This window comes from Lampris incognitus, chromosome 10 (assembly GCF_029633865.1).
Source record: "Lampris incognitus isolate fLamInc1 chromosome 10, fLamInc1.hap2, whole genome shotgun sequence".
NCBI classification, from domain to species: Eukaryota; Metazoa; Chordata; class Actinopteri; order Lampriformes; family Lampridae; genus Lampris; species Lampris incognitus.
Window position 1 is genome coordinate 38,973,321 of NC_079220.1, and position 18,305 is coordinate 38,991,625.

The following is an 18,305-nucleotide window of genomic DNA, read 5'->3' on the forward strand; positions in this document are numbered from 1 at the left end:
CGTGTACTCATCCCCAAAGGCCTTAATAGGTACAAATTATATATTCTCTTCCTCTTTCCAGTCACACAGAGGAACTAAGTAGAGGTGCCCTTTAAACTCCCTCCTTCTTGTGATAGCAATAGTACCTCTGGCAATAGCCCTGCATAGCGACCACAACATCTGTGGTATTCATAGATACTAGGAACATAAGGTATCACTTTTTGCTGATGACCTGTTGGTTTTTGTATCTGACCACTTAATCTGCATCCCTAAGATCTTGATATAATTGAAGGATTTAAAAAAACAAATTCTGGATATAAACTCAATTTACATAAACATAAACTAATCCCAATTAACTCTGTGGCAGATACATGTCCACTTAGCTCACGTCCATTCAAGATTTCATCTAACAGGGTGTCTGGGTAGTGTAGCAATCTATTCCGTTGCCTACCAACACGGGGATCACTGGTCGGCCATCCCTACAGACACAATTGGCCGTGTCTGCAGGTGGGAAGCTGGATGCGGGTATGTGTCCTGGTCGCTGCACGAGCAGGACATTAAACTTCAAAGACATGGTTCGAACTTGAATAGCAAAATTGAAAAAGTGAAAATATTACCTGAAAAACAAAACGGAAAACACGCATTGTTAATCTAACAAATGTAAGAAGGCCTATAAAACCTGAAATGTAAAAAAAGAACTGAAAATAACTGTTGAAACAGTCAGAAACAACGATCGAAACCTAAAAACTACTAGAACGACCATGGTCGGTAAACTCTATATTCAGTCAATATAAATACCCAATTGAGATATTAATGCGTTGCATATGTTAGTATGTCTGTTAAGAAATGACTGACATCAAAATTAACAACTTTAATACTATTTTTCAAACAATTTAAAATTGCTGCTGTCCAACACCTGTAAATATTGCAACGCCTTGGCGGTACACATGGTGCGTCTGAAATGGCAGCCGTAACCAGACATGTTGGCAATAATCAAAAATCCAGTTTAGACTATTACTCTGCACTGGAGAATGCTAGTGTGTTTCTAGGACAAAACAACAAACTTCGCGAAGGAAATGATGCGACCAACACACGTCATAAAATAGTGACATGACACGCATGATGACACGAAAATTACGCGTGGTCATTTTAACCGTTCATGGTCGTTTTAGGTAGCTCTTATAACTTTTTTTGTGCAATTGATCTAAAACTCATTTTAATGCAAATATATGCAATTTTAGGAGCATTTGGTGGGTGACAGGTCTATATCTTTTTTTTCCCACAAAATTATTAAACTTTGAAAATTCAGAATGGTCAGAATGACCACTTTGGTTATTTTAGTGTTAAGTCTGTGCTGACCAGCTGGCCCCCATTTTCACATTGAACTTCAACAGATCACTGGAGCTGTGTGAAGTCCCCTCATGCTTCAAGAGCTCCACTATCATCCAGAACCCCAAGACACCCCATATCGCAGGATTAAATGACTACAGGCCCATTGCCCTCACATCTGTGGTCATGAAATATTTCGCGAAACTGGTGTTGGCCCACCTGAAGGAAATCATGGGCTCCCTGCTCAACCCACTGCAGTTTGCCTACTGAGCAAACAGGTCAGCGGATGATGCAGTAAACATGGAATTGCATTACATCTTCCTCGTCTCCCCAGGGACATATGCAAGTGTCCTGTTTGTGGATTTCAGTTTAGCGTTCAACACCATCGTCACATATAATCCACTCCAAACTCACCCGCCTCACTGTACCAGCCCCCATCTGCCAGTGGATTAAAAACTTCCTGACAGACAGGAGGCAGCTGGTGAGGCTCGGCACAATCACATCGAGCACCCGGACAATCAGCACCGACTCCCCCCAGGGATGTGTACTCTCCCCTCTAGTCTCATCCCTCTACACAAATGACTGCACCTCAGGTGATCCATCTGTCAAACTCCGGAAGTTTGCAGATGACACAGTCATCACTGGCCTTATCCACGATGGTGATGAGTCTGCATACAGATGACAGATTGAACAGCTGGCCCGCTGGTGTGGTCATAACAACCTGGAGCTGAACACGATCAAAAAAGTAGAGATGACAGTGGACTTCAGGAGGAGTCCCCCAACACTGTCCCCTTCACCATACTCAACAGCACAGTGTCTACAGTCGAAACCTACAGATTTCTGGGTTTCACAATGTCCCAGGACCTAAGGTGGCCATCCAACAATGACACAATCATCAAAAAGGCCTAGCAGAGGATGTACTTTCTCCGCCTGCTCAAGAAATTCAATCTGCCTCAGGAACTGTTGATTCAGTTCTACTTTGCAGTAATCTAGTCTGTCCTCTGCACATCCATCACTGTTTGGTTTGGTTCGGACAGGGACAGGCTACAACAGAAAGTTAGGTCTGCAAAGAAAAGCATTGGTGCCAGCCTGCCCTCCATTCAGGACTTATACACCTGCAGACTCAGAAAATGGGCAAGCAACATCACTGCGGACCCATCACACCCTGGTCAAAACTTGTTCCAAATCTTCCCCTTTGGAAGACGCTACAGACAGGGCCGCTGCTAGCCATTTGAGTGCCCTAGGCGTAATTGTTTTGTGGTGCCCCCCCCCCCGCCATGTGGTGGTCCATAAACTACCAGCCACACCCCACCCCCACAAACCCCCCAGGGGAGAAAAAAAACACACTGTGGCAGGAATGAGGAAAAACACAGGAGACGAAGGCGAGTTTGATTTTTATTCCTCAGCTCCAAAAACCAAACTGCAGCAGGAAAACCCTGCACCAGCGAGCCCGGGAACATAACACCATGTATTTGTATAAATATTTGTATTGGTAAGAAAATATGGCACAGAAATATTTGAAAGTGCAATCTTATTCAATAAATACAAACAAAGAAATATATGTAATTATCAATGTTGCAACTGTGGTTAAAACTAAATAATTATAAATAGATACAAATAAGAAAAACAGAACTGTTCAAGTATTCACACAAAGCATAAGAAAAGTTACACAACATCACAAACACTGCAAAAGACAATATATATTGCCCTACAGAACAGGCATTTCCAGCAGTTGCAGGAAGCTCTTCACAAACTTTGTAAAGTCAGTATATACTGCACTATAGAACAGTTAAAACAACAACAACAACACACACATACACACAAGTGCAAACTTCTTCATTAACATAAACCAAATGATTATATTTTAATTATCAATGTTGCTGCTGTTGATAAAATTAAATGAATATAAATACAAATAAGAAAACAGAACTATACAATTAGTCACACAAAACAGAAGTTACAAAGCTTCAAAAAACACTGCAAAAGACAGTAGGCCTATATTGCACTACAGAACAGGCATTTTCAGCAGTTTCAGGAAGCTCTACAGATGCACAAAGGTCCTTGGCATTTGACAGAGCCCCAGCAAATCCAGAGTGTATTTGGAGAGGGAGGTTTTGGCACTCTCAATGACCCTGACAGCAATGTCGATCTGCATTGTACTAGACTGAAGCAGCTTGTTCACCTGGTTTGTGATGGTGAGAATTTCACAATATACAACAGAGCAAATCCAAAATTTGAATGAGGCCACTTCTTCTGCAAAGGCTTGAGCCTCTACTTTTGCAACTGGATCACTCACAGCTTGCCTTGCCTCCATTAGAGCTTCTCTGATGTCTTTGATTTGGTTCCTGACAGCTGTAACACTCTGAAGTCTGCTTTCCCATTTCACATCACTCCAAGATTTCAGCGTCAGACTAACATGCTTGGTCAAGATGTCCCATCACTGTGTGACTCCTGAAAAAGAAAGTGAAGAGCTTCCGCACATAGTGAAAATAGCCAATAGCATCCTTAGCTGACTTGGTGGCATCAGCTATTACCAGATTCATTGTATGTGCTCCACAAGGAACAAGCCATGCTCTTGAATTTAGCTGTAGTAGTCGGGCCTAGACACCTTGCTTCTTTCCTTTCATATTGGCTCCATTGTCATAGCTCTGTCCTCTACAATTTTCAAAAGGAATGCCGAGTTCTTCCTGTTTGTTAAGAATGACATTGGACAGGTTCAACCCAGTTGTCTCCACCACATCCACATACCCAAGGAAGTACTTCTTGATGTCTAGGTTTGGCTCCAAACATACAATGCACACAATGATTGACATCTGCTCTGTATGGCTTACATCTGGGGTACAGTCGAGAATGATGGAGTAATATTTTACATCTTGGATATGGGAAACAATGGTCTGTACTATTTTTGTGGAAATGATCTGTATCAGTTCATTTTGCATCTGCTGTCCAAGATAGTGTGTCCGGGCTTTTTCATCCTTTATTTTGGCCAGGTGATTTTCCATCACAGGGTCATAGGTGGCCATAAGCTCAACTTCCTTCTAGAAGTTCACATTGTCTTGACTCCCATTGTCTTGACTCTTCTGAGAAGAGCCCCTAAAAGACAAGTTTCTTGAGGCAAGAGAGAGTGATTGTGATTAACCATCTGAGGACATCTCGTCACCTTTTCTTTTCTGCCTCTAGCAATGTCAGCTCCTGATGGTCTATTGCCATGTTCTTCCTTTAGCCGTGTGTCTAGTTCCCTTCACCTGAGCATGCATTGTGTATGGTCTGGGCTATTTTCATGGGTCCTCAAATTGCTGTTAATATTAGACCAGTCACTGTGGCCCCCTTGAGTAAACTTTATAGCCTTTGAGCCAAAAAGCTTACAAGCAAAGCAAAACACTGCATTGTTTTGCTCTGAATATAACAAGCCAACTTCTTAATACCTTCTCGCCATTGGAAAGTGTTTTGTATAACAGGCTGCTGGTATGAAATCCCCTTCCATCTGGGCCGTTTGGGAAAGTAAAATTGGACCCAACTTTAAACGGCCCTCTGCGCACAATATCCAAGCGATCAGTCTCTAGTGTGAGCTGGCCAAAGAGAAGGGTCAATTGGAGGGGACACAATGGTCTCTCCTGCCTCACTTGCTGACGGCCTCTGGATTATTGTTTGTGGTGATGCTGCTGTACCTTCAGGACTTGATGGTGGTTGGTCAGTTGCGGAGTCTTCAAAACTGCTGGTAGATGGCTGGTCATCATCGTCTTGGTCCTCCTGGGTTCCTTCGACATTAATGAATTTCAGCAGTGACCCTGACTTAATTTAGAAATACAAGGGAAATGAATTAGCATCATTAATATATGAGTTTTCAAGACACCAAAACTTCAAGAATTAACTGGGCATTAAGGGAGATGGTTTAAAAGTTTAACAAAATGCTATTAGTATTAGTAAAAAAAAGTATTAGTATAGATGTATTCATCACAATTATGTATGCTTTATATCATTCAAAGCTGATACAATTAGCAACACATTATATTTTACATTTACATTCATACTAGAAATGAAAACACAATGACTAGACAGCAACTTAAAAAAAGACCAAAAACCTTGATCTAAACATTATAATCTGTGATAGATCAATTTACAACCAATAGTCACAAACCTAAATAAAAAGACAAAATTAAAATTTTCTTCTACATAATTAAGAAATGGCAGTTATGACTCGATTTCACCTGCAGATGTCGACCCTACCCTTACCCTGACAAAGAAATCGGTTTTACACAGCCAATTAGCAATCTCTGAATGCTGGTCCATTTGTCATGTCAGGTCTGATTACAAGCAGCCTACGATGTCCACAAATTATTCCTGTGTTTTAAGAGGCTACAATCTGATTCTCTCAAATGGCCTTACATGATCATAATGGGTCTTGCAAACGCCATGTTTTGAAATAAATATGCTAAACTTGGGTAAATGCTTTGCTAAAGATGGATAGATCTGGCATGTTAATGATTGGTTTGAAGCAAGGGGTATTGACACATCATGAGTAGGCTAACTATTACAGAGCAGAATGTATTCATGTATTTCAGAATAAACCGTAATCTATTGCCGAAAATCTGCACCTAGTAACATAACTGCTAGCTTCCCTCAAATATTTGCCTCCTAAACTCCTAAACAATGCTGGTAACGTTAAAGATTATGAGATTTACTTGCAGCTAACATTGTAAGATCTTTAACTTGCTAACTTTAGCAAGCTGGTTGCCTCAAGATGTTTCCTACCATTAGGCTATGTATGTTATGCATTCCAAGGCTAACATTTAAGCACTTAACAGTATTTTAAGAATTAACATTTCTAAAACATACCTGCAAGTGATGCACAAGCGTCATCCTGCTGCTTCTTCTTTTTTACGATTCTGTGCTCCCGACTCCTGTTGCCTTTTTGAAGCCATTGTGTGTAGCTAATGTTTAAATTAGCACCAGGCTTGAGTTTGTTAGTCACAATCGCACAGACCATAGGAAGAGGGAGGAGGGGGGGCACCATAATTCATTTGATTATTTCGAGGAAATATGTATGTTTTTGTTCTACCTATAATGGTCTTATGATACCAATTATTTAAATAATTAATCCTTATGAAAATTATAAATAAATAAATAATCATGGTGCCCCCTCCGGCAGTTGGTGCCCTATATGCACAGTCCGTGATGCGCGTTATGGGAGCGGCGGCCCTGGCTACAGAGCACTGTACCCCAAAATAACCAGATATACGTATAACAGTTTCTTTCCATTGGCTGTCATTCAAATGAACGCTTAACACTGTCAAAAAAATCCAAATATTTTGTATATACTCTACTGTACATTGCACGTATACTGGTACACTCTGTCATGTACATCTACCTCACCACTTCTTATTTTGCCTGTCTAAAAGAAATGGAAACGGATGAAAGAAATGGAAACAAAGGAAAGAAATGGAAACGGATCTGCTGTGGCGACCCCTAACGGGAGCAACTGAAAGTAGTAGTAGTAGTAGTAGTAGATTTCACCTGTATAAGTCAATCCCAATATCTGAAGATTATTGTGTTGTAGTGGTCTTATTTTATTCCAGCAGTCATTGGGCGACAGGTGGGGAGACACCCTGGACAGGCCGCCTGAGAGCAGGATAAGCGGTTAAGATAATGGATGGATGTTCTTATTTTATGTTAAGTACACAGAGAGCCACAAAACCGGAGTCAAATTCCATGTATGCGCAAACCTCCTCCCCTTCTTCTTTCAGTTTGTTCCCCGTTTCTCAGGGTTGCCACAGTGGATTGTACAGTTTTCATTGGTACCCTGTGAGGGCACAGCACCAATGGCGGCTGTTGTTAATCCGGGCCTCAGCCAATCCCGTATGGAGCCTGATCCGGCATGGTCCGGCATGGTCTTGTCAATCTGTATAATGATTTGGCAAAATTTTATGTCAGATGCCCTTCCTGACACAACGAGTAACCCTATGGATGGTGGCACAGGTAAAGCGCTGGATGTCAGCCCAATATTCCTGGACTCGTGCCCATGCTTGTCACTTGTGTGCATGTAGCAAACCTACACGGCCAATAAACATGATTCTGAGACTAGGTGGTTGAATGAGGGACTACAGGAAAGGATACAAAGGAAGAAGTTGGTAAAGAATAAGTGGGATAATCAGAGAGATGAAGAAAGTAGACAGACGTACAAGGACATGTGACGTAAAGCAAAGAGAGAGGTGGCGTAGGCAAACAAAAAGGCATATGGTGAGTTGTGTGAAAGGCTGGACATGAAGGAAGGAGAAAAGTACTTGCATCGATTATTTAGACAGAAGGACCGAGCTGGGAAGGATGTGCAGCAGATTAAGGAGATCAAGGATAGAGATCGAATTGTGCTGACAAGCAAGGAGAGTGTATTGAGAAGGTGGAAGGAGGACTTTGAGGGGCTAATAAATGAAGAAAATGAGAGAGAGAGCGAGAAGAGAGAGAGAGAGAGAGAGAGAGAGAGAGAGAGAGAGAGAGAGAGAGAGAGAGAGAGAGAGAGAGAGAGAGAGAGAGAGAGAGGTTGGATGATGTGGGGACAGTGAATCGGGGAGTGCGGTGGATTAGCAAAGGAGGAAGTGAGGGCAGCTATAAAACGGATTAAGAGTGGAAAGGTGGTTGGTCCAGACGACATACCTTTGGAGGCATGGAGATGTTTAGGACAGATGGCAGTGGAATTTTTAACAAGATTGTTTAACACAATCTTGGAAAAGGACAGGATGCCTGAGGAATGGAAAAGAAGCATACCGGTATCGATTTTCAAAAATAAAGGCGATGTGCAGAACTGTAATAACTACAGAGGTATAAAGTTGATCAGCCACAGCATTAAAATATGGGAAAGAGCAGTGGAAGCTAGTTTAAGAGGAGAGGTGATGATTAGCGAGAAGCAGGTTTCATGCCACGAAAGAGCACCACAGATGCCATGTTTGCTTTGAGAACGTTGATGGAGAAGTATAGAGAAGGTCAGGAGTTACATTGTGTCTTTGTGGATTATAGAAAGCACAGGGACCCGAGAGAGGAGGTGTTGTATTGTATGTGGAAGTCGGGAATGGCAGAGAAATATGTAATAATGGTGCAGGATGTTTGCGAGGGCAGTGTGACAGTGGTGATGTGTGTGGTAGGAGTGACGGATGGGTTCAAGGTGGAGGTGGGATTACATCAAGGATCAGCTCTGAGCCTTTTCTTGTTTGCAATAGTGATGGGCAGGTTGACAGACGAGATGAGGCAGGAGTCTCCGTGGACTATGATGTTCATGGATGACATTGTGATCTGTAGCTAGAGTAGGGAGCAGGTTGAGGAGAGCCTGGAGAGGTGGATGTATGCACTGGAGAGAAGAGGAATGAAAGTCAGTAGGAGCAAGACGGAATACCTATGCGTGACGAGAGGGAGGACAGCGGAACAGTGAAGATGCAAGGAGCAGAGGTGACGAAGGTGGATGAGTTCAAATACTTGGGGCAAACTGCTCAAAGAAATGGGAAGGACAGAAGAGAGGTGAAGGAGAGAGTGTAGGCAGGGTGATGTGTGTGGAGAAGAGTGTCAGGAGTTATTTGTGACAAGGGTACCAGCAAGAGTTAAAGGGAAGGTTTACAAGATGGTAGTGAGACCAGCTATGGTTTGGAGATGGTGGCACCGATGAAAAGACAGGAGGTGGAGCTGACGGTGGCAGAGTTGAAGATGCTAAGATTATCACTGGGAATGATGAAGAAGGACAGGATTGGGAATGAGTATATTAGAGGGAAAGCTCAGGTTGGACAGTTTGGAGACAAGGCAAGAGAGGCAAGATTGAGATGGCTTGGACATGTGTGGAAGAGAGATGCTGGGTATATTGGGAGAAGGATGCTGAATATGGAGCTGCCGGGGAAGAGGAAAGAGGAAGAACAAAGAGGAGGTTTATGGATGTGGTGAAGGAGGACCTGCAGGTGGCTGGCATGACAGAGAAAGATGCAGAGGACAGGAAGAGATGAAAACGGATGATCCACTGTGGTGGCCCCTGATGGGAGTAGGGTTGGGTATCGAAAACGGTGCCCGTATAGCACCGACCGAAATATCTTGGTCCTACCGAGTATCAAACTCTTTGGAAAAAATGAGGCCAAATTTTGATACTTTACGGTAGACGACGTGAACGCTATCGCAGCCAGCCAATCACTGCCAGCATTGCTGTACACAGGTGACAGACTGACAAATCAGCATGACGCTATTTGGTATGCGTGTGCGTCTCATGACTGCATTGCCGTTGAAAACTGGCGGGCAAGATTCAGTGATTTACTATGCATTCCAAAGCATGGCTACACTTTGTAAAGATAGACAGCAAACCTGACACAGTAAAATGTAACTGCTGCAAAGCGATCATCAAATGCAAGACTGGGTGTTAAGTGTTGCTATTTGATGGCGCCCTTACTCAGTGTATTACGATACCAGCCGTGTTATTGTTCTGTCTAGGGCTTTATGGTACATTCAGATGTGACGTCGCCACATTCTCTGTGTGCGACAGTGTGTTGTAAGCTTGTTGTAAGAGTTGGTACTCGGTAGTAGAGAGCCAAGAGACCTGCTGTATTTGCCTAAATAAATATGCTTAACGTTAAAGGCTAAAGAGAAAACCGAGTCAAGCTTTACTTATCCTCCATACGCAAGAAGAAGATTGTGCATCCCAGCTCAACTACTGTGCATTCCAAAGCGTGGCTACACTTTGTAAAAATAGACAGCAAATCTGACACAATTAAATGCAACCGCTTCAAAGCGATCATCAAATACAAGTCTGGGAATACGTCGAATATGATGAAACATCTGATCGCGCATGGGATAAATTTACGAGTGGACAACTGCTCTGTGTTTGATAACGTTAATGTCCGTGCTGCTGCCAACGTTAACGTTAGCTCTGGGACGTCTGCTGCTGGGTCTTATTCTGGTACCACTGCTAGCAATGATGAAACAGGTAAGGGCGGTTATGATGATGTATATAAATAGGCTCACATACATTAAAGATGTCAGTCTGCACGTTGACCTCATTGTCATTGTTGACATCACTTTCAATCTCAAAGTGCTAGAGTACAGAACCAAAATAACACAATGTGTCAATGAATTATGCTGCTCGATCTATAGAAAAGTAGTTTGCTGATAATCCTATAAGGTTTTCATAATACATAGTATCGAAAAAGTATTGTTTAGGTATCGTATCAAATTGGAGGTATTGGTTTTGGTATCGGTATGGAAAATTTTCAAACCATACCCAACCCTAAATGGGAACAGCCAAAAGTAGTAGGAGTTGTAGTAGTCATGGCAGATGCTAATAATACTGTGTATGAGAGGTCATTGTCTTCATGTTCACAAAGGTGCCGAGGTCCTTTCTTCTTAAGTTTGGGGACTTTCATCTTCAGGAGTAAAAACAATTTTCTGGCCAGACCTGAAAGAATCTTCATAATAACTAACAAACTAAAGGTCAAATACATTTACTGAATGATGATTATGAAAATAAAATACAGATTTCTTGTTAGATATATCAAAATGCATTTTAATGCCAAAACTATCTTAAATATTGCATTTTCAACTGAGATTAAAGGGAATGTCAACTTTTTTTTTTTTGCTTTTCACAGACAGAAACTTGACAGTCACACGATGTGGACATAGGCTTCACCAACATTGGCTATATGTTGAAATGCTGGTTTGAAACATATTTTTGGTTCAGAAGCATCAAGATTTTAACGTAACCAAGGTTTGCAGAAATGTAAAACACCAACATTTTATTCTGCCGACTGGGTTGATGAGGAAAATACTTCCGGGTGCTGGAGCGGTTGCTCTGAGCATCAAATATTGCTGTGGATGGATTTACATTGAATTTTGTTGAATGCCAGGCGCAAGAGTGAGAGTGAGAGCAAGAGTGTGTGTGTGTGTGTGTGTGTGAGAGAGAGAGAGAGGGAGAGAGAGCGAGACTGCAGTCTGGACTGCTCATATTTGCCACCTTGTGGTTGTCAGTGTACAAGGTAGCAAGTGCTGCATAAAGATGCTCTCTCAAAGTCTCCCTTTCATTTGGCTCAATTAAAGCATTGCCTTTACTGCCACGGTAATTCAGCCAAATGAATGGAGTGACAGCTGTATTTTCTACTGTAGTTGGAGAAGTCTCTTCCTCTTGGGCACTTTTTTTAGTGTGGCGTTCCTCAGTTCAATTCTAGGGCCATTGTTGTTTTCATTTTACATGTTTCCCCTGGGTTACATTATTCAAAAGCACAACATCTAATTTGACTATTACGTTGATGACAATCAGCTCTATGTCCCACCTAAACCTGATAAGGTAGGCAAACTATATTGTGTTATGGCATGTCTATCTGATATTAAGTGCTGCATATCCTAGAATTTTCCATAACTAAGTGATTAAAAATTTGAGATCATCCTGATAGGGCCCACAAATTCTATCAGCTCTTTCCACAATCTTGGCAATGTTAGGCATCGAACCTGTAATCTGGGTATGTTTTTTGTTTTTATTCCAAACTCTAACTTTGATGGTGAAATGACGAGTGTTTTGCCTTTTTTGGGGGGGGGCATTTTTTTCGCTTTTTATTTGATAATGACAATAGAGAGACAGGAAAGGCAAGGAGAGAGAGGGGATGGCATGTAGCAAGGGGCTTGGGCCAGATTTGAACCCAGGCTGCTGCGGTACATGCTCTAACAGGTGAGCCACTGGGGCACCCCACCATTCGCCTTTTTATTATATGCAGAACTTGAAAAGGTCATACATGTGTAGCCCAGTGCTTAATTGAGCTACTGTATGAAGCTACAATAAATAAGATAAATAAATAAGTTACAGTTCATCTGATAAATAAGCTATATTCTCTTCATGGTTATATACACTGCTATTTACAATGGTTACAAGTTGAGTGTATCAGTTATACAGTAAGCCCTAATGCCAGTTCGCTCATGAGCCTTGTTTATTTCAAGTGTTTACAGTATGGTTGCTGCCCATTGCTAATCTTTTCCTCTAGCTGGATGAATATGTCGTTCATCCCTTTTCTTTGTTTTCATTGGTCACTATTTACTGTAACTAGCCAACCCGTATGTATGCTGGGATAAGGGGCGGGACATAGAAGTTTGCCATCGGTGATTTGAGGTAAAGCGGTCAGAAAGCTAGACGACGAAGACGAATGAACCGAAGCTTCTCTGTGTTGTAACGTTAGCTGTTTGTACACAACGTTGGATCAACGGATTGTGACTCCTGTGGACTCGTGTGTGCTTATAGGATATCCCAGAGGTAAATACATGTTTCTGGAACTATTGTGTAAAACTGTGACTACTCGTGGTGTTAGAAGAGTGTTATAAGCTAATCGCGGCTAGCGGTTAGCCTAGCCGCTAGGCTAGCTACCGATTCATTCACTAATGTTAGCTAACATGTGTTGCTAACGCTAGCTAAGTGACAATTTGCTGCTAGGTTAAAACGAGCTGGTATTTGGACTTGGTCATTTAGTCTATGCTGTTGATTCAGGATCGACAGTCGTGGTGTGTGGACCAGTGAAGGAGACCGGTTCTCTTCTTGGTGCCTGTGACTGTTCGTGTTGCTGTGTGTGTGAGGATTCTTCGCGCCATTCGTCGCCTCTACTTCTCCGACCTGCGCTCACGGTGGAGCGCCTGTCGCCATTCCCCCCCCCCCATCTCTGCCTCTCTTCAGCTCTTTTCTCTTCTCCCAGCCTGCTTTGGCTACTCATCACCCTGGCCCGGGTTCCGTGAGTACCGGTACCCATCCCAAGTCTGCATGTGCTTTTATTTATGCTTGGTCGGTCAGTAAACAAGCGAAGTGGCCCGGACAGTTTTTAGGCCAGCGTTCACTTTCAATAACAACAGGCCTGCAATGGTAACCGCGGTGACGGACTGTTACAGTGAGTGTGAATGGGCCGGCCATTTTCTTTTATTTGTGATACATGTACATATTGATTGTGCATTGAGTTGACTTGATTTTGGGAATTACTTTAGGCTTGTAGCCTATTTGTTTAATTGGATTTTGTATATTGTAAATTATTGTGATCTTTCTATTATTATGTTCATTCACTAATTAATACAAATACACTTTCTTTATTAACCTTTGTGTGGTTAATAAATATTCGCCATTGGTATTTGTATTTAAAGCAAAAGTGTTGTGTCCTTAATTAAATAGATAAGATCCTAAAATATAATTACATTAAAGGTACACATGGTATATTAAAGGTACATAAGGAAGTTATTCTAACCACTTCCTCTAGTTGATGGAGGCACTAAGCATCAAATTTACATAGTTTATCACTTCAGGTAATAGCGACCAGTATTCATTAGAAGAACTCAGGCCCCGCCCACATGGGAGGGGTTACACATGGTTTCAGTTCATCACAATAAGATTATTGCAAATCTACACTCACTGGCCACTTTATTAGGCACACCTGTCCAACTGCTCGTTAACGCAAATTTCTAATCAGCCAATCACATGGCAGCAACTCAATGCATTTAGGCATGTAGACATGGTCAAGACGATCTGCTGCAGTTCAAACCGAGCATCAGAATGGGGAAGAAAGGTGATTTAAGTGACTTTGAACGTGGCATGGTTGTTGGTGCCAGACGGGCTGGTCTGAGTATTTCAGAAACTGCTGATCTACTGGGATTTTCACGCACAACCATCTCTAGGGTTTACAGAGAATGGTCCGAAAAAGAGAAAATATCCCATGAGCGGCAGTTCTGTGGGCGAAAATGCCTTGTTGATGCCAGAGGTCAGAGGAGAATGGCCAGACTGGTTCGAGCTGACAGAAAGGCAACAGTAACTCAAATAACCACTCATTACAACCGAGGCATGCAGAAGAGCATCTCTGAACGCACAACACGTCGAACCTTGAGGCAGATGGGCTACAGCAGCAGAAGACCACACCGGGTGCCACTCCTGTCAGCTAAGAACAGGAAACTGAGGCTACAATTCGCACAGGCTCACCAAAATTGGACAATAGAAGATTGGAAAAACGTTGCCTGGTCTGATGAGTCTCGATTTCTGCTGCGACATTCGGATGGTAGGGTCAGAATTTGGCGTCAACAACATGAAAGCATGGATCCATCCTGCCTTGTATCAACGGTTCAGGCTGGTGGTGGTGGTGTAATAGTGTGGGGGATATTTTCTTGGCACACTTTGGGCCCCTTAGTACCAATTGAGCATCGTGTCAACGCCACGGCCTACCTGAGTATTGTTGCTGACCATGTCCATCCCTTTATGACCACAGTCTTCCCATCTTCTGATGGCTACTTCCAGCAGGATAATGCACCATGTCATAAAGCTCGAATCATCTCAGACTGGTTTCTTGAACATGACAATGAGTTCACTGTACTCAAATGGCCTCCACAGTCACCAGATCTCAATCCAATAGAGCACCTTTGGGATGTGGTTGACCGGGAGATTCGCATCATGGATGTGCAGCCGACAAATCTGCAGCAACTGCGTGATGCTATCATGTCATTTTGGACCAAACTCTCTGAGGAATGTTTCCAGTACCTTGTTGAATCTATGCCACGAAGGATTAAGGCAGTTCTGAAGGCAAAAGGGGGTCCAACCCGGTACTAGCATGGTGTACCTAATAAAGTGGCCAGTGAGTGTATGTATTCAGGGCTCAGTCAGAAAGCCATCTCCAATCACTAGCTTCTACAGAATGCAGCCTCTGTGCTACTGAACAATTCCAACGGATGTCCCCATATTATTCCTATCCTTGCTACTTCACAATGTTTGCCCATCAGTGTTAAGATTTTATTGATAACTTTTAAAGCTTTACAGAACCTGGCTTCTACTTACATTTTAGACATGCTAATCCCCTTTGAGGCTAAACCAAGTGGCAACCACCACAACTGATTTTTGAAGCCAATGTGGAATCAGAAGTGCGCTAAGATGCAGTTCTTCTAATGGCTGCTAGATTTTGGCTCCAAAATTACTTTATCCAATAGAAGTTAAGGTCTAAATTGATAATTACACGTCTCATAATGTGTGTTTTGGTGGTTCTATTAACAGAATATAAAGACTTAAAGATTGGTATGTTTGGGGGCATGGTTGCCTTAATTGACAAGTTTCCCTCTAGAGTGACTGACTGGCTACTCATGCATGTAAAGCAGGTCCCAGTTTTGGTAGGGCCTTCATGGGTGTTCCAAAATCCCTCCTCATAATTAAAGGTGACTGGAGTTTTGCGTAGGGTCCCCTGAGTTGTGGAACTCTCTGCCTGAGAATCTCAGGCTAGCAAAATCAGTACTTTCCTTTAAGTTACTTCTGAAAACTAACTTTAATGTAAAGGCATTTTCACAGTGGTTATTCTATTCCTTCTCTATTAATCTATTTATTTGTCTCTTTTCTCCTTGTCTCATCTTGTATTTTTATTTAGACCTTGTTTTAGCTCTTTTACGATATTTTATATAATTTTGAACTCGATTTTATACTGTTTTGTAAAGCACTTTGTAACCTGGTTTTGAAATATCCTATACAAATAGAGTGCATTATTTATTATATAGCTACAAGAGTCAAAACATGACAGTGTCTCCATGCTGGTATTCGATCCATATATGAACACAATATATATGCTAAGCTTTGTGATTTTCAAAGTTAATTCGGGGTGACTAAAATGTTGGGATCTTGCCAATTGTTGCTCATTATCTCTTCAGAAACAGGCACAGCAGTGAGATGCAATATGTCCCCAAATGCAAAATTTGTGAAACAAAAAGTTGAATTTTCCTCTTTAGGATTATTGTTAAAACCCACATTATAGACGTGGCTAGAAGATAGTGTTTTTCAACAAAATAGACTCTAGTAAGTACACGCTTTACCTCAATACAGTGACCATAGTTAACTCTTCTGGCAGGAGTGAAGGGATGACATAAATGTCTGGTTCTTACAGTACTGTTGTGACTAGAGCATATGTTCACTACAAGTATATTGGATAACTTAAAAATGCACATACTGTTAGTTAAATAGAGAGCTAGACCAAAGAAAGCACAAACTAACACATAAGAAACCGTACTATGGTAAAACAATATAAATTACTATAGCATTCTTGTTTTTTATTACTCCATATTAATATACAAACATTATAGCCAGTGCTATATAAATTACAATAGTTTCCGTGTTTTTCTTTCACATTATCACACAAATACTATATAGTGTTACTTTCATTTGAAATCAAGCCTAATGTATTCCTTTAGTATTACTGTAGTAAATGATCCTTTTGTAGGACTGCTGTAGCAAATGGCTTTAATGTTTGTATAGCAATGTGACAAAAAAATACAAAGGAAAAAAAAATAGTAGTCCTCTACTTTATATGGTTTTACTATAATCCATTATGTACAGGAACTAAACATTTCATTTAACATAAATATGGTGAGAAGTACATTTGATGCATAATTAGCTGTTTTATGCAAGTCACTGACATTTAAACAACTGTATATCCCATTAAGCATTTTTTCCAGTTTTGTACATGATTAAAAATGAGATGACTAAGTTGATATGGAATTGGTTCTCTCCTATGTCGTGGGGTATTAGCTCACCAAGAACGATGACTCCATGTTTGTGTGCAGCATTAGTCCAAACTGCAGGAGGAATGGTCACCATGTTGTGCGAGAAGTAGTTGAAAATGTCAATGAACTGCCAGTGGTAGAAGGAATAGGGAGCCTGTGACTCTGTACCCTGAGCAAACCTTAAATTAGAAATCGTGGATTAAATCAGGAAATTGCATTATCAATCAGAGATGTGACATAATAGAGAGAATAACAGATCTGTCTGATAGAACATCCTTAGAAATTAATGCCAATTGTGAGCTACACAAACTTGAAATCTTGCAAAATTAAAACTCATGCCCATGAGTCTGTTAGCGTTTTAACTTGGCTATCAATTTTGGCAAACAAGGACACCATAATGTATTACAGCGGTTGGAAATTGCTTATCTTTTAAGTGTATACATTAACAACCTTCAATATATCCCTCTAGAAATGCACAATAACAAAGTATAGACTACTTTCATTTATAGTATCAAGCCTAAATGTGAATCCACACCTGTCGTCAAGGTAACCACCCATCATGTCGTGTGATACCAGGGTCCGCCGTAGACAAATGGCAAGAGTGGGCTCTCGATTGGCAAGCGGGATCGTTGCCACATTAAAGGGGCTGGCCTTGCTTCGTTGCCATGACAACAGCTCCTCCAAGGTCTGAAGGCCACAACTGATTGGTTCAGTGGTTTCAGCATCATAATCATTGGCTGGGAAAACAAATATAGTTTGACCACAATTACCTTGGTTAGTTTTGCTAAGAATAGTTACAAATTGGACCAGGTGTTTAAAAATTGTTTGATGTAACTGACCCAGAAATCATGATCCTAAGTTAAGATGATGAACCTCTAAGAACATGTGGTCTAGAAAAGATGGACTCCATGTTCCCTGCCTTAAAAAAAAACACACACAAAAAACACACAAATACAACCCAGGATGTAATATAAAATTACATGAGGGGGGGAGGTTGAGGAGAGAATGCATTTTATGTAAAAAGTACAGAAGAATAGGGCATCTGGGTGGCATGGCAGTCTATTCCATTGCCTACCAACATGGGGTCTGGCAGTTTGAATCCCAGTGTTACATCTGGCTTGGTCGGGCGTCCCTACAGACACAGCTGGCCGTGTCTGCAGGTGGGAAGCCAGACGTGGGCATGTGTCCTGGTCACTGCACTAGCAACTCCTCTGGTCGGTCGGTCAAGGCGCCAGTTCGGGAGAGAGGGTGAACCGGGGGGAATAGCATGATCCTCTCACGTGCTATGTCCCCCTAGCAAAACTCCTCACTGTCAGGTGAAAAGAAGTGGCTGGTGACTCCACATGTATCGGAGGAGGCATGTGGTAGTCTGCAGCCCTCCCCGGATCAGCAGAGGGGGTGGAGCAGAGACCGGGATGGCTCAGAAGAGTGGGGTAATTGGTCGGATTCAATTGGGGAGAAAAGGGGGGGGATCAATGACAAAAAAGTACAGATTAAACCCA

The 18,305-nt window shown here is 41.9% G+C and overlaps 1 protein-coding gene across 1 annotated transcript in view; it reads right to left on the reverse strand.

The window, feature by feature from the left end:
• engase (endo-beta-N-acetylglucosaminidase) overlaps window positions 1-18,305 on the reverse strand; it is a 179,454-nt gene that overhangs the window by 127,091 nt on the left and 34,058 nt on the right. Inside the window, exons 3-4 of the mRNA XM_056287749.1 lie at window positions 17,339-17,540; window positions 16,834-16,982 (exon numbers count right to left, since the gene is read on the reverse strand). Coding sequence (XP_056143724.1) covers window positions 16,834-16,982; window positions 17,339-17,540 — 351 coding nt within the window. The remainder of the gene's footprint in view (window positions 1-16,833; window positions 16,983-17,338; window positions 17,541-18,305) is intronic.